This window comes from Prionailurus viverrinus, chromosome B1 (genome assembly GCF_022837055.1).
Source record: "Prionailurus viverrinus isolate Anna chromosome B1, UM_Priviv_1.0, whole genome shotgun sequence".
NCBI lineage: Eukaryota > Metazoa > Chordata > Mammalia > Carnivora > Felidae > Prionailurus > Prionailurus viverrinus.
In genome coordinates this window covers 164,888,885-164,905,031 of record NC_062564.1, presented here as the reverse complement: position 1 = coordinate 164,905,031, position 16,147 = coordinate 164,888,885, and the positions used below count along the sequence as shown (strand labels likewise).

The window sequence follows — 16,147 nt, the reverse complement described above, 5'->3', positions numbered from 1 at the left end:
GTCAGTTAAAAGACAGAAAAGCTGTGAACCTATAGTGTTATGCTTATACTTATTTCCCGAGATAAGTAGAGTCAAACCTAATGTAGTTTTGCTGTCTCTCTGAAGTGTTAAATAGTAGTTTAAAAGACTTCAGGGCCAAGCAGATTTGAAGCTTCTAATGGGCTTTAAATCTTGGTGGCAATTAAATTACTAAAATCAAAGTTCTATTAAAAGAAAAAACAGATGTGCCAAACGTATTGATAGGACCCCGGTGTATTTTACAGTGTTCCTATAATTTTATTGTATGAAAAATCTGATCTATTGAAAACTAACATGTTAGTTATTATAAATAGTACTGGAATATTCAGTTACTATTAATTCTGCTTGGTGTCGTGGCACCTGGGTGGCCCAGTCAGTTAGGCATCCGACTCTTGATTTCGGCTCAGGTCATGATCTCATGGTTCGTGGCCTTGGGCCCTGCATCAGGCTCTGAGCTGGAAGTGCAGAACCTGCTTGAGATTCTCTCTCTCTTCTTCTCTCTCTCTGCCCCTCCCTGATTGCTCTCTCTCTCTCTCTCTCTCTCTAAAGTAAATAAACTTAAAAAAATAATTCTGCTTGGTGTCTTAGATGTTGTAAAGATTTGGAGGACGTTATTTGGAAGGACTCAGTCTCCAACACAAAACAGTTAAGGTATAGAGGTAAGTGAAGAAGGCAAAGTGACCAACAGTGTGGGTCATATGCCACCACTGGTATAGAGGTTCCTGGTGGCTCAGTCAGTTAAGCATCCGACTTCAGCTCAGGTCATGATCTTGCGGTCCGTGAGTTCGAGCCCCACGTCGGGCTCTGGGCTGACAGCTCGGAGCCTGGAGTCTGCTTCCGGTTTTGTGTCTCCCTCTCTCTCTGCCCCTCCCCCATTCATGCTCTGTCTCTCCCTGTCTCAAAAATAAATAAACGTTAAAAAAATATATATATATAGCCTATTTAAAAATATAAATTAAAAATAAAAACAGTAATAGTCAAGGGAATTTGAGAAGATGTTTTCTTTCCCTCCAGACAATTCTTTGTAATAGAAACAACAAAGTCATTCTAATGTCTTTCATTTGGAATATCAACTCAGGAATCATTGTTTTTAAAAAATAGCCTTTGTAAGCTGGTAAACAGGAAAAAGTCACTCTCACTAATCATTGGAAAAGTGAAACTCAAAATGTGATACTGTTCTCATCTTTAATTTGGTAAAGATTTTTAGAAAGGAATAATTCTGCAGGGTTCAAAAGGTGAGACTTCTGGCAAGTCTTTTTTTTTTTTTTTTTTTACAGTTTATTTATTTATTATTTACTTGGGGATGGGGGAGGGAGGAGTAGGGGATGGGCAGAGAGAGAGAAGGAGAGAGAGAAACCCAAGCAGGTTCCGTGCTGTTAGCACAAAGCCTGATACAGGGCTCGAATTCACGAACTGTGAGATCGTGACCTAAGTTGAAACCAGGAGTCAGATGCTCAACTAACTGAGCATCCAGGTGCCCCAGCAAGGTTTCTTAACCTTTCACAAAAGCAGTTGCCCATAATTAATTATTCTTTAAAATGCTTTTACCTCCTAACACAGTACTTATACTTCAAAAAAAAAAATTTTTTTTAGTGTTTATTTTTGAGAGAGAGAGAGAGAGGATGAGTGGGTGGGGGAGGGACAGAGAGAGAGCGCGCAAGAGAGACAGAATTCGAAGCAGGGTCCAGGCTCTGAGCTGTCAGCACAGAGCCTGATGCAGGGCTCGAACTTGTGAACCGTGAGATCATGACCTGAGGTGAAGTCGGACACTTAACCGACTGAGCCACCCAGGCACCCCAGTACTTGTACTTTTTAGACTCTTTTTAAAGGACTATTTTAAGGAAATGAGTGGTGGGGCGCCTGGGTGGCGCAGTCGGTTAAGCGTCCGACTTCAGCCAGGTCACGATCTCACGGTCCGTGAGTTCGAGCCCCGCGTCAGGCTCTGGGCTGATGGCTCAGAGCCTGGAGCCTGTTTCTGATTCTGTGTCTCTCTCTCTCTGCCCCTCCCCTGTTCATGCTCTGTCTCTCTCTGTCCCAAAAATAAATAAACATTGAAAAAAAAAAATTAAGGAAATGAGTGGAGATGTAGTAAGAGATTATTAACGAAAGAAAGATATTCCTCACAGCATTGGAAGCTTCATAAATGGCCAACAATAAGAAAATGGTTGCTTGTATTGTGGATTATCTACTGGATGGTATATATGCATAAAAATGATTTAGAAAAAAACACGAATAATGTGAGAAGATGTTCTCAGTATAATGTTACATAAAAAGAAGAATATAATCTTCAACAAGTGGTATTGTTCTGTTAGTATAAAAATATTTTCATATGTACATAAAACAAGACTTAAGGGAAAATACATAGGAGTACTGGCTGTGATCAGCTCAGTCTTAGACAATTCTTTTTTTTTTTTTTTTTTTTGGCAATTCTTTTTTTTTTTTTTTTTCAACGTTTATTTATTTTTGGGATAGAGAGGGACAGAGCATGAACAGGGGAGGGGCAGAGAGAGAGGGAGACACAGAATCGGAAGCAGGCTCCAGGCTCCGAGCCATCAGCCCAGAGCCTGACGCGGGGCTCGAACTCACGGAGCGCGAGATCGTGACCTGGCTGAAGTCGGACGCTTAACCGACTGCGCCACCCAGGCGCCCCAACAATTCTTAATTGCTTCTTTACAGTTCTGTATTTTTAAAATTTCTACGGTAACTGGTCATTACATTTATTTATTTCAAAATGAAAAAATTTTTTGTTATGAAAATAGCCATTATGAAATCTAAGTAGTTTAAGGTCTCACTGTGAGGTTAAACTCTGTGGGTTGTAGAGGGCTCTGGAATCTGGTCCTCACGTTGATCTTAGCGATGATCTTGAAGCAGGGGTGGGAAGGATAGGCGGTTACGTAGCACTGCCCTGTCGTGGTACAAGTAGAACTTCCTGATGGATGGGCACCACGGGGCACCAAGAGGCTGGCTGGAACCGCTTCCTGTTCCTTACTCCTTTTCTGCAGTTCTCACCCCAGCAGCGAGGAGCCTGCGGGAGACATCCTTGAAGGGTGGGTCACACTTCTAACAAAATTGACTGAATTGTCTATAAAAAGTCATATTCTGTAGGAAGGTGTTACACAGGTGGCTTGAAAGTGGGGTGCCATGAGACCCTGATGTGCTGTTTCAGAGCTGATTTCCCAGGAATTGGGACGAATGTTATACTCTCAGGTTTAGCTCAGCAAACTAGCAAACATTTGCTAAGTGCCTGCTGTGGCCTGGGCAGATGGCATAGACTTCAACACCTACCAGGCTATTGGGTAACGAATGAACTGACTGCAGCATTGCTAAAGCAGCAAGCCCACTAATCCTCCCTCAGTCACATCTTTTGGGGATGTGAGCTTGGGAAAGCCAACTTACATATTGTAGGACAAGGGGCAGCGTTTAAGTGGATGGAAAGTCCTCAAGAAAATTCCTTAACAAAAATGTTGTAGAAGCCGCGCTGACTTTATGTGTTTTCCAATGTCCTGGATCCGGCTGGTTAAATTAAATGGACACAGTTTTGGTATTACAGAAAATTTCACTTTAGAAGTTTATTTTGTTTTGTTTTGCTATTAGGGTCTTAACACAAATAAGCTAAAAATGCCATTTCATTCCCCCTGCCTTTCCAGAAGAAATAGCACTGAGATTTACTAGATTCACACTCTGCCTCCACCTGTGCAAGTAACTAGCCGCATGACCTTGAGCAAATCCCGTTAACCTCGCTAGACCTCAGTTTCTCATCAGTCTGGAAATTGGACCAGGATGCCCTCGAGGTTCCTTCTGGCTCTGAATAGCTAGCTATAAATTGGTCATCCTATGAGCCCATTATTCCTTTTTTTTTTTTTTAAGAAAATGGGAGAGACTCTTCTGCTTTTCCTGTCTGATTCTTTTCTTTCTCTGTCACAAACAGGAGCAACTTCAGCTGCGGGCCTTCTTTACCTCCCCACATGGGCAGCTGCCGTTTCTGGCTGTGTGCTTGCTGTCTTCACAGCGTCCATGTGGCCTCAAGTGCTTGGACATCTTATTAGCTCAGGGTCAGGCCCTGGGAAAGCCATGACCATTGCCATGGTATTTTATCTCCTGGAGATACTTTTCTGTGCATGGTGCACGGCTTTTAAGTTTGTTCCAGGAGGTGTCTACGCTAGAGAAAGATCTGATTTGCTTTTGGGTGAGTATATTTGAAAGGTCTGGATTAAAGTAACTGCTTGAAAATACCCGTCAGGCTGACTAGGATTTAGCACTTTATGTGACCTACTTTAAATAGGATAATTGTGTCTTTTTAAAATTATTATTAAAATAGACTCTCTTGATAAAAATAAAACAACTGGAGGAATGTCTAAATTACTACTTAAAAGATTTCTTAATTCATCAGTGAGTTTCAGTAATACTCATTACTGTAAAGGCCTTTTAGGTAAATTAGTTGTAAAAAAACAAACAAACCCAAGTTTAATCCTGAGTAAAGTATAAAGAGGTACTATGTAACAGTTGTATTACACGATAGGCTAGGAAAAGTATGATCATGACGCTCATGTTGCTACTTGAGTGCTGCTGATAAACATATAAAGAAATTGGGATTTTTCTGGTTCTCCCAAGTCTTACCGGTGATTTTTATTTACCATATTTTTAACCAATAAAATATATTTTATATATATGAATCTTAGTCTAAATGATAAATTCCCAAATCATAGGATAAATATTTTCCATGCACCCAATTAAAATTTCGTAGACTTAGTTCAGTTGAGTATTTCAAAAATTGCCTTCTGGCAGTGATGAAATTACTGATGTATACAGGCATCCACAAATCAAATGTTGCCTATCATTTTAGTTTAAGTAAAACATGTCAAGTGCTTCCAGGATAAAAATTGTGAAAAACTCAGGAGACAAAACATGTCAGTTAGGGATTCGGTTCTTTTGTGTTCACAAACGTAGTTTTCGCTTTGTTCGTTCGTCCATTCAAAAAAAAATCTTGGGTGCCTGTATCTTCCAGACACAGTGCCATTTGCTGGAGATTTAAGAGACACAGGGTCCTTGCCCATCTGGCACTTGTAGTAGGGGAAACACCATACATAAAATTAGACAAATCCTTACAGAATTATGGTTGGGGGTGAGGGCTGCACAGAGGTCTAGGCTTCTGCCTGTCCATCCCCCTGTGCCCTTGGTATTTTTACGGTAACTGTACGTTTTCGCGTAAACTTTTCTACTCCCTGAGCTAGACATCTAGCAAGACAGGCTGATTTGGAAGATATGTTTTTTTTAAATTGTATGAAATATTTTAAAACAGCTGAGAATTTGCTATTTCGGGTAAACACCCATGCACTCATCCAGCTGGAGGCATAAATTGCTGCACTTCCTTTGCAAGAACCTTGGCTTTGCAAACTTTGTGTTTCTTCTGGTTTCTTTCAGGTGTGTGTACTCTGTCCTGCTCTATCTCCTTGTCCAATGCCCTGCTTTTTCCTTACTCCAGCTTGCTTAGGGGTCTGCCATGTGGAGAAAACGAACAACAGTAAGAGCCATTCTAAGCATATGTTTATTTCTTCAGAATGTTACGAAGTTGTGCTTTTTGAGTGCTTGCTGCCCCTGAAACTGCAGAGAGTGCTTTTTTTTTTTTTTTTTTAAGCTGCATACAACTAAACATTTTTTTAAGTAAGACTGCCATACTGATAGGGCCACAAAAACTGATAGGGCCACTGAGTTGGTAATGCTCAGTGTAGCTTTTAATACAATTGAAAAGAATCTGTATTGAATCAGAAACTAGCAATAAACTTATTGTCAAGGTTACTCCAGCTATTTCCTGAAAATTGCATATAATGTTTTTTTGCTAGCCTGCCTAAGCTTAACTTCTGCTTGACATTTTCTAACTTACATACCGTTCAGTCATTCTGTTTCCATTCTCATTGTATACAACTTCAGAAGTATGTAAACTTTACATATAAGTTACATTGTAATGCATCCGAATGGAGCTCGTCTTGATTGGCCTTATTGGCACGTGTGGTCGGTTCTAGTGTGCATCCACTGTGAGGACCCACATCCCAAGCCAGAATTATTGTCCCAGACACGGCTGTAGTAAGAGTCCACCTATCTTCCTTTCGAGTTCCTCAACCTGGTGCATTTGAGGTCTTTTCAACGGAGAAAACTCAGTCCCTAGGGCAGTTCAAAAGGCGCCTTTCTCTTGGGCTCCACCCTCCTCTGCAAAATCGACAGCGATGCCCATTACCAACCTAACAACGAAGAAACACTCAGGAAATTAAAAGACATTCCTCATCAAGAAAACGCTGGAGTCTTCTCATTTGAAGCAGGGTTCCTAGAACCTCCCGTCCCCCCAATTTCTTATGATCAATTCCAATTATCAAAAACACTGCTGGAGTAGTTGCTTAGGTACTGAGATAAATTAACACAATCACTGAATTTTCTGGGTATGTCCACTGAAATGAAATCTAGGAACCTGAAATTTACCATTGGGAGGATTTTTGGATTAGAATGTAATACATTCTTGCTTTCTCTTTTAACAGGGACAGTGTTGCTAATTATTGGACTAAATATGCTATTTAGTCCTAAGAAAAGCCTTGACTTTCTTCAAACAAAAAACAGTCCTAAAGTGCTTTTCAGAAAGAGTGAAAAATATATGAAACTTTGTAAGTTTTGCTTTCTTTTTTAAAATCACTTAATTGTAATAACATTTCAAACATGTATGAAATTAAAGAGTATAGTGCACCCGCATATGCCCCCTTCACCCAGTTTCAAGAATCACTAACATTTTGCCAGTATCCTTAACAGCTGTCTTCCTTACTTGTTTTGGTGAAACACTTTGAAGCAAATCTCTGGTAGCCTCTCATGTCAAGCACAAATACTCTGTTGTTAGTTTTGCTTCACTTCTCATGTAGATAAGATTAGTTAACAGGTAGAATTTCCAAGATGCTTTGTTCTCATTAGAACTATTTTCTATTTCAAACTATTTATTTCATTTCTTGTTCTTTTTTGGGAGCTTAAATATGTTAACATTGGGAATACTGATGAACTGGAAACTCAAACATGAAGTTAGTTTACTATTCGATCTGACTGATTTCAAATGAACTAGATTAAATAGAAATGTTTATTGAAAGGATTGCATTTGCAGGTAGTGTATTAGGATACAATACACTACCGAACTATGAACTACGTAGCATTATGTCGGATGTAAAAACAGGTCTCCACCCTGAGTGACTTGATACTTGTATAAAGAAGACAAAATATTAGTGTGAAGAGATAGAAAACAAGCTAAATAAAGTTTCAATGTATTTCTGAAAGAAATGCCACAAAGCAGCACCACCATTATGTAAACACCTTCATACTGTTCCATCATAATTTGAAAAGATTGTACTAAACTTTAGGGGATGTTTTCAAAATTTAGAGTTTTGTTTTATTGCTCTTATGTTTTAGGTAGGTCTCTTAAACTAAGATCGGCAGGTTTTGTTTGCTTATTTTTAATACTTTTTTTTAATGTTTATTTTTGTGAGAGAGAGAGAGCACAAACGGGGTAGGGCAGAGAGAGGGAGGGACAGAATCTGAATCAGGCTCCAGACTCTGAATTGTCTGCACAGAGCTCGGTGCAGGGCTCAAACTCAGGAACCGTGAGATCATGACCTGAGCCGAAGTCAGACGCTTATTTAACCAGCTGAGCCATCCAGGCACCCCTTGTTTGTTTATTTTTAATCCTGACAATCTTTGTCTCTATTGTTGCTGTTGTTGTTAGTAGTAGTAGTAAGAGTATTAAGAACCATAATTATTCAGTTCATTCATCAAATTGAGGCATTTGGAACAGTTTATTTACAAAGTTATTTAGACAGTTTTGTGTAAATTTTAAAAGTGGACTTTATTTTTTAGAGCCGCTTTTGGTTTGAGCAGAAAGTATAGAAGTTCCCCATATACCCTCTGGCCCCACAGACACACAGCCTCCCCCACTACCAGTAACCACCAGAGTTTATTATTACATTTATTATAACTGAGGAATGTATACTGACACATCATTGTCACCCAAAGTCCCTAGTTTACTTTAGGGCTCACTCTTGGTATTGTATGTTCTGTGGGTTTTGATGAATGTATAATGAAATGTATTCACCATCATAGCATCGTACAGAGTGATTTACCGCCTTAAAATCCTGTGCTCTGCCTGTTCATCGTTCCCTGCCTCTACCGATGGCAACTACTTTGTCTTTAAAAAAAAGAAAAGAATAGACTTTATTTTTTAGAACAGTTTTAGATTTACAGATATATTGGGCAGGAAGTATAGAGTTCCTTCTCATACACCCCCTCACACCCCCACCTCCACAGTTTCCACCATTATTAACATCTTGCATTAGTGTGGTGTATTTGTTACGACTGATGAGCCGATACTGAGTCCATAGTTTACATTAGAGTTCACTCTCTGTTGTATGTTCTGTGGGTTTTTAAAAAAAATTTTTTTTTCAACATTTATTTATTTTTTTTGGGACAGAGAGAGACAGAGCATGAATGGGGGAGGGGCAGAGAGAGAGGGAGACACAGAATCGGAAACAGGCTCCAGGCTCTGAGCCATCAGCTCAGAGCCTGACGCAGGGCTCGAACTCCCGGACCGGGAGATCGTGACCTGGCTGAAGTCGGACCCTTAACCGACTACGCCACCCAGGCGCCCCATGTTCTGTGGGTTTTAACAAAGGTATAATGACATCTAGCCACCATCACAGTATCCTGCAGAATAGGTTCGCTTCCTTAAGCCTCCCCTGTGCTGCACCTGTTTATCCTTCCCTCCTTCCTCCAAACCCTGGCAACTACCCATCTTTTTACAGCCTCCATTGTGCCTGTTCTAGACGGTCAGTCTCGCCTTTTAACTTGAAAATGTAATTTATTTTTGTTGTGATTGTTCATGCATTATGATTTATTTCTGTCATCTTACTTTGCTTTTGCTTTTCTACTTTAAGTAGATTTCCCCCTATTTTTCTTCTTGCTTTCTTTTGCATTGATTGGGTTTTCCTTTTCTCTTTTTCTTATCCTCTGCCTTCCTACTCCTCTTTCTAGTTTGGAAATTATATCTTCACTTTCTGCTCTTTTAGTACTTGGTTGTTATTTTTTTCTCTGCACATTAAAGATACTACTCTGTTATCTGGCATCAGGTTTTGCTATTGGGAAGTCAGCTGTCGGTGTAATCTTTGCTCCTTTGGAAATAATCTGTCTTTTTTGCCTGGCAGCGCTGAACGATTTCTCTTTGTTTTGGTGTTCCAGAGTTTCCCTGTGATATGTTGGATGTGGATTCCTGCTTCTGCACTCCCCCTCCCCTTCTTCCCTCCACCTTGCTTGTTAGTGTTTGGGTTTTCTGAATCTGAAGAGTCATGTCTTATATCACCTGTGGAAAATTCTCAGTTTTATTTCTGCAAATATTGCTGTTTTTCCATTCTTTCTCTTTTTCCTTTTTGAATCCAGTTGGATTGTGTTGGATCTTCTTATTATCTCTCCATGTCCCTTAACCTCTTCCATATTATCTACCTTTGTTTTTAAGCCGTCCCTTGCACTAATTCTCTATTAAGCTTTGTCTGCTGCTACTTATCTTGTCCACTGAGTTTGTAGTTTTATTTCTAGAAGTCTATTTTATTTCTTCACACATGTTCCTGATCATCCTATTGAATAACCTCTTTTATTTTTCTAAACCTGTTAAGCATGCTTATTTTATATTCTGATTCTAGAAGTTTCAACATCTGAAGTATTCGTGGGTTTGATTCTAAAGGATTATTTTTTTCCCTGCTGGTGTCTGCCCATGGAGACTTGTTTTCTTGTGTATTATTTCTTGTACATACTTATGATTTATTTTTACCTTAAGCTCATGGTCCTTGGAACATTTCAGGGAAGATTCCCTGAAGCCTGAGTTTCAAGTATGGGTTGTACATGCATGTCGCATATGAAAATTAACCCAGGAATCAGACATTTCTCCTTTGCACAAAATCCTTGCCTAATAGATTTAATAATTTCATAAAATTATTTTTTATTCAAGTATAATTAACGTACAGTGCTATATTAGTTCTAGGTGTACAATATAATGATTTAGCAATTCTTTTTTTTTTTTTAACGTTTATTTATTTTTGAGACAGAGAGAGACAGAGCATGAACGGGGGAGGGGCAGAGAGAGAGGGAGACACAGAACCGGAAGCAGGCTCCAGGCTCTGAGCCATCAGCCCAGAGCCCGACGCGGGTCTCGAACTCACGGACCGCGAGATCGTGACCTGAGCTGAAGTCGGATGCTTAACCGACTAACCCACCCAGGCGCCCCAGCAATTCTTTATATTACACAGTGCTCATCACAAGAGTATGCTTAATCCCTTTCACCTATTTCATCCATCCCCCACCCACCTCTCCTCTGGTAACTATCAGTGTGTTCTCTATAGTTGAGAGTCTGTTTTTTGGTTTGTCTCTTTTTTCTTGATTTGTTCTTGTTAAATTCCACATGTGAGTGAATCGTATGGTATTTGTCTTTTTCTGACTGACTCATTTCACTTAGCATCAAACTCTCTACATCCATCCATGTTGTTGCAAATGGCAAGATTTCATTTTTTTTGTATGGCTGAGTAATATTCCATGGTGTATATATACCACATCTTCTTTATCCATTCATCTATGCAAGTTGGTACAGCTACTGTGGAAAACGGTATGGAGGTTCTTCAAAAAATTAAAAATAGAATGACCATATATATGGTCCAGTAATTCCTTTTCTGGATATTTACCCAAATAGAATGAAAACATGAATTTGGAAAGATCTATGCACCCCTCTGTTTATTGCAGCATTATTTATTTATTTTTAAATTATTTTTTAAATGTTTATTTATTGTTGAGAGAGACAGCGTGTGAGCGGGGGAGGGGCAGAGAGAAAGAGGGAGACACAGAATCCGAAGCAGGCTCCAGGTTCCGAGCTGTCAGCACAGAGCCTGACACGGGGCTCGAACTCAAACTGTGAGATTGTGACCTGAGCGGAAGTCGGACGCTTAGCCGACTGAGCCACTCAGGCGCCCCTAGTGCAGCATTATTTAAAAAATTGTTTATAAAAAGACAAACTTAGTTTCTTTTAAAAAGTATTTCTTCTTTTTGTTTAGTTTTGTGGCTGCTTGTTGGTGTGGGGCTACTGGGATTAGGACTACGGCATAAAACCTATGAGAGGAAATTGGGCAAAGGGGTAAGTAATGAAAAATTTGGATATAGAATGTTATGTGTTATGTACGTATATGCATATATTTGTACACTTTATCATTGTGTTTGAACTGTAGATCTGGATCTCATGACTTCAGGGCCCTGAACCCCATTTCTTTAACCCTTAGGTCACAGGCTAATAATATAATGGAATTATTTCATGAAGTTGGGTTCTTGGGACAGGATAGACCCATTTATTAAAGGCAAGCTGCTCAAAATTTTGTTGTATGACGTTATCTTTGCCATTCTATCATTTAATATATCTAAACTATGAAGTAAAGAACTACTTTATAATGGGCTTTTTTTTATGGGCAGATATTGCTGAAGGCAACAATATGAGAGCCTTTGATTTAAAAACAATCTTCTAGATAATTCTTGATTTTGAAGATTATGGGTAGTTTGTGTATTGATGAGTCATGGAAGTTTTCCTGTTCTTCCTTTCCCTGCTTGCGGTCGACAGGTTTAAATGTTTTATTGTCCCCTTCTCTTCTAGATAGGTGGGTAGAAGAAAAAGTAAGTTATTGCCGTGTTGTGCTTGCTTTCTGCGCTGACGAAGTGTGATGTGCTTCATAATGCAGTTAGAATTACAGTTTTGGCTAAAACAGAATTTGAGGGTCAGCTCTGAATTTTAGTAATCTGCATCAACCAGGCAAATTTTTCATGAAAATAAAAAGCTATACTGAGCCGGAGAGCATGCTTCTCCTATTTACCTTTGCACGTCCAGCACCTGACAAAGGGCTTGCCACACACTCAGAACTCAGTAATGGTTTCTTAGTAAGTGAATAATTCCTTACGTGGTCCCTTTCTTTTGTCCTTTGTTACTTGTTATCATTGCAGCATGTCGGTCAAATGAAGATACCTAATCTTCCTCTTTTCAAAAGGAGTCATTTCAGTTAGATTTAATACCTGTTCTTTTCATTCTTTCCTTCCTTCCTTCATTCATCTGATAAATGCATACTGAATGTCTCCTGTGTGCCTGGTTCCCGGGGTACAGACATAAACAATTTGGACAAGACCCCTGCCCTCATGGAGTTTACATTCTAGTAGGGAAGAAAGACGGTATTCAGAGGAGGAAATAGACTGTCACTTTAGATCAGGCTGCTTGGAAGCAAAGAGGATTAGGGAGTAGAGAGTAACGGGACTGGGTGGTTAGAGAAGGCTGCTCTGAGGAGGTGATATTTGAGTGGAGACTTGAAAGCTGAGATGAAGCCAGTTAATCACAGAGCTAGGGGTAAAGGATTCAGGCAGAGGGCACGTGTGTAAAGAGCTGAGGGGAAACGGGTGGAGCATGTTTGAGGCCCACCAAGGTGGCTGGTGCAGCTGAAGCTTAGTGAGTAAGGGGAAGAGTCACAGAAGATGAGGATGGGGAGGCCGGGAAGGGTCACATCATACAGGGCCTTACAGAGCACAGTGAGGTGTCCTGATTTTAGTTTTCTTTCAGTAGAAGCCATAGGGTATTTCAAGCAGGAACATGAAGAAATGTGAGAGCAGGTTGGCTGCTCTGTGAAGAATGGATTGTAGAGTAGAAGCAGGGAGATAAGTGACAAGGCATTTTCAGTCATCCAAGAGAGAGACTATGGAGGTTTGGATGGGTGCGGTGGCAGTGCCATTGGAGACAAGTGGGCAGACTTAGAGGATAGACTTGATCCTCGGACAGTGTGGATTTGAACTGTGCTGATCCACTTACATGCAGATCTTTTTTCAATCAGTATACTGGAGGGGCGCCTGGGTGGCTTAGTCGGTTCAGTGTCCGACTTCGGCTCAGGCCATGATCTCACGGCTCGTGGGTTTGAGCCCCGCAGCGGGCTCTGTGCTGATAGCTCGGAGCCTGGAGCCTGCTTTGGGTTCTGTGTCTCCCTCTCTCTCTGCCCCCCCCCCCCCACTCACATTCTGTCTCTGTCTCTCTCAAAAATAAATAAACATAAAAAAAAAAAAAAGAAAGTATACTGGAGGTTTGTGACAATTTGCAAATACTTGCAGGCCACCCACACAATGTAGAAATAGTGAAAAAATTAAGAAAAAGGTGTGTTGTGAATGCGGAATATATACATAGAGACTGGTCTGTTTTGTCATTTACTACCAGAAAGTGTCGGTAGATTTATTATCAAAAGTTACAATGTACTGAAACTTACATACATACACACACACACACACACACACACACACGCACACACAGACTGCACCTGGCTCGTTTGCAGTGGAGAGAAATGTAAACATACAGATGCAATATTAAATCATAACTGCATCAAATTACCCGTAGTCCATACTGTACTACCGCACCTCCTGCGGCTATCGCGGCGAGCTCAAGCGTCGTATCAGTTTAAAACTCGGTGTGATGCTGATCTCCAGGTGAGCAGTTTGTCCCTAGTAAATTTCATATTACAGTAAAAAGTGATCTCTCATGGTTCCCAGGTGGTTTTGATTGTAAACAATACTGTAGACCTTGAACATCAACATGGGACTCATATGAAGTGCCTCTAGTGGTGCTAGAAGTGCTCCCAAGAAGCAGAGAAAAGTCATGACCAGAAAGCGTTGAATTGCTTGATATCCTGTAGATTGGGGTCTGCAGCTACATTCACCAGCCGTCTTGAAATAAAAGATCCAGTGTAAAAAGAAAAAGGAAAAAAGAAAAGGAGATTCATGAAGCTGTCGCTGCGGCCACACCAGCAGGCGTGAAAACCTCACACTTTTTTTGCGAAATACCTTTCTATGTCATACTGAAAATGCAGCTTTTAGGTAGGTGCGGGATTGCTGTAAGAGAGGCATACCGATAGACTCCATTACGACTTGAGAAAAAGCGAGATCATTATGTAACAACTTAGCGCAAAAGGCAGGGGAAGGATCTAAAGCTGAGGAATTTAACTTTAGAAAGGTTTTGGCTTAAAAACTGTCAAGATAACAGGAGAAGCAGCTTCTGCCCACCAGGGGGCAGCAGAGAGTTCCCAGACCCCATTAAGGAAATCATTGAGGAGAAAGGATATTAGCCTGAACAGGTTTTTCTTGCAGAGGAAAGGGCCCTATTGTGGAAAAAAATGCCACAAAAGACACCTGTTTGTATGGAAAAAAAAGCGAGCACTAGGATCTAAGGTAGAAGGGATGTGCTAACTCCACTGTTCTGTGCCAATGCAGTGGATTTATTATCAGGGCTGTCTTTACCTATAAAGCTGCTAACCCTGAGCCTTGAAGGGAAAAAGATAAACACCAGCTACCAGTCTTTTGATTGTATAACATGGAGGCCTGGACAATGAGAACCCTTTTTCTGGATTAGTTCCATTAATGCTTTGTCCCTGAAGTCAGGAAGTACCTTGCCAGCAAGGACTGCCTTTTGTAGTTCTTTTGATATGAGACAATGCCCCTGACCACCCAGGATCCCATGAGTTCAACACCAAAGGCATCAAAGTGCTCTACTTGCCCTCAGGCACAACTTTGCTGATTCCGCCTCTAGATCAGGGAGTTCTCTGGCCCTTTAAGGCTCATTACACACAATATTCTATGAAAGAATTGTCAGTGCTGTGGAGGAGAGCCCTGACAGATAGAACATCATGAAAGTCTGGAAGAATTACATCACTGAAGATGCCGTTGTTTAGAAGAAGTCACGAAAGCCATCAAGCTCGAGACAATAAATCCCTAATGGAGAAAACCGTGCCCAGATGTTGTGCATGACTTCACAGGATTTATGACAGAGCCAATCAAGGGAATCACGAAAGGGACTGTGGATAATGGCAAAAAAAAGTGGAGGCTGAAGCGTTTCAAGATACGGATCTTAGAGAACTTCAAGGGGTAACAGACACCACACCAGAGGAATGAACAGATGACCCACTGGAGATGAGTGCTTCCAAACCAGAGCCAGATGATGAGGAAGATGTAGAGGACGCAGTGTCAGAAGACAAACTAACATTAGACAGTCTAGCAGAAGGGGTCCAATGAGTCAAGACTGCTTTTGACTTCTTTTGCGACACAGACCCTTCTACGATAAGGGCACCGAACCTAAAGCACACGGTGGAAGAAGGACTGGTACCATGTAGAAACATTTTTAGAGACATGAAAACGCAAAAGAAGTCAGACAGAAATTACAGTGCATTTCCAGAAAGGTATACCAAGTGTGCCTGCTTCTCCTGCCTCCCCTTCCTCTTCCTCCACCTCTTCTCCTCTGGCACCCCTGAGACAACAAGACCACCCTCCCGCCCCTTCCTTCTTCCTCCTCAGTCTACTCAACATGAACACAATGAGGATGAAGACCTTGATTATGATCCACTTGCACTTTATGAATTGTAAGTAATCATCACGCTGTACACCTAATAAACCTGTCTGTTGTGTGTGTGTGTCTTTGTGAAAATCTACCACCTGTACGGCAAGAACTGTTTAGACATTTGGTGTCCCTGTCATCAAAGTATTCACCATGCAGAACACTCTGTGCAAGACTCCCATGGAGGTGGACAGCCTATCCTTACGTAGGCATAAGGTGAGTGTATGTAATGTAAAATTAATCACGTCTTAGTTTTCCCACTGTTTTATAACTCTGCTTTCAAAGAATTATATTAGCATATAGTATGCCTCTCTCTTATAATTGGAGAAACTGTGTATCACCCTATCATTACAGACAAGTGGTTAAAAAAAATGGAACAGTGTTTCCAAAATTGCATTATAACGATGACTATAATACTGTATGCCATAAAAATTTTTTAATGTTTCATTCATTAATTGTATAGGCTAGGCTAGCATGAAGCTGTCATATCGATTATACTAGGTTACCATAAAGCAAACATATTGCTGCTTCTTCATTATCAATGCATGAATTGTTATAGCTGGAAGTAAATATGAATTTCTTTTTCACATCATCTTTCTTTTTTTTATCTAAAAAATTTTTTTTAATGTTTATGTCTGAGACAGAGAGAGAGCATGAATGGGGGAGGGACAGAGAGAGAGG

General features: G+C 40.5%; 1 protein-coding gene across 4 annotated transcripts in view; it reads left to right on the top strand.

The window, feature by feature from the left end:
• The window catches only part of CWH43 (cell wall biogenesis 43 C-terminal homolog), a 57,894-nt gene that overhangs the window by 16,532 nt on the left and 25,215 nt on the right, over positions 1–16,147 (top strand). For 2 of the 4 annotated variants that reach the window (XM_047857192.1, XM_047857194.1), the window contains exons 7-10: positions 3,947–4,204; positions 6,546–6,668; positions 11,127–11,206; positions 15,587–15,682. In XM_047857192.1, the coding sequence (XP_047713148.1) occupies positions 3,947–4,204; positions 6,546–6,668; positions 11,127–11,206; positions 15,587–15,682 (557 nt within the window). Of the gene's footprint in view, positions 1–606; positions 678–3,946; positions 4,205–6,545; positions 6,669–11,126; positions 11,207–15,586; positions 15,683–16,147 lie in introns of all 4 variants that reach the window. The other 2 variants (XM_047857193.1, XM_047857195.1) reach the window with 2 other exon arrangements.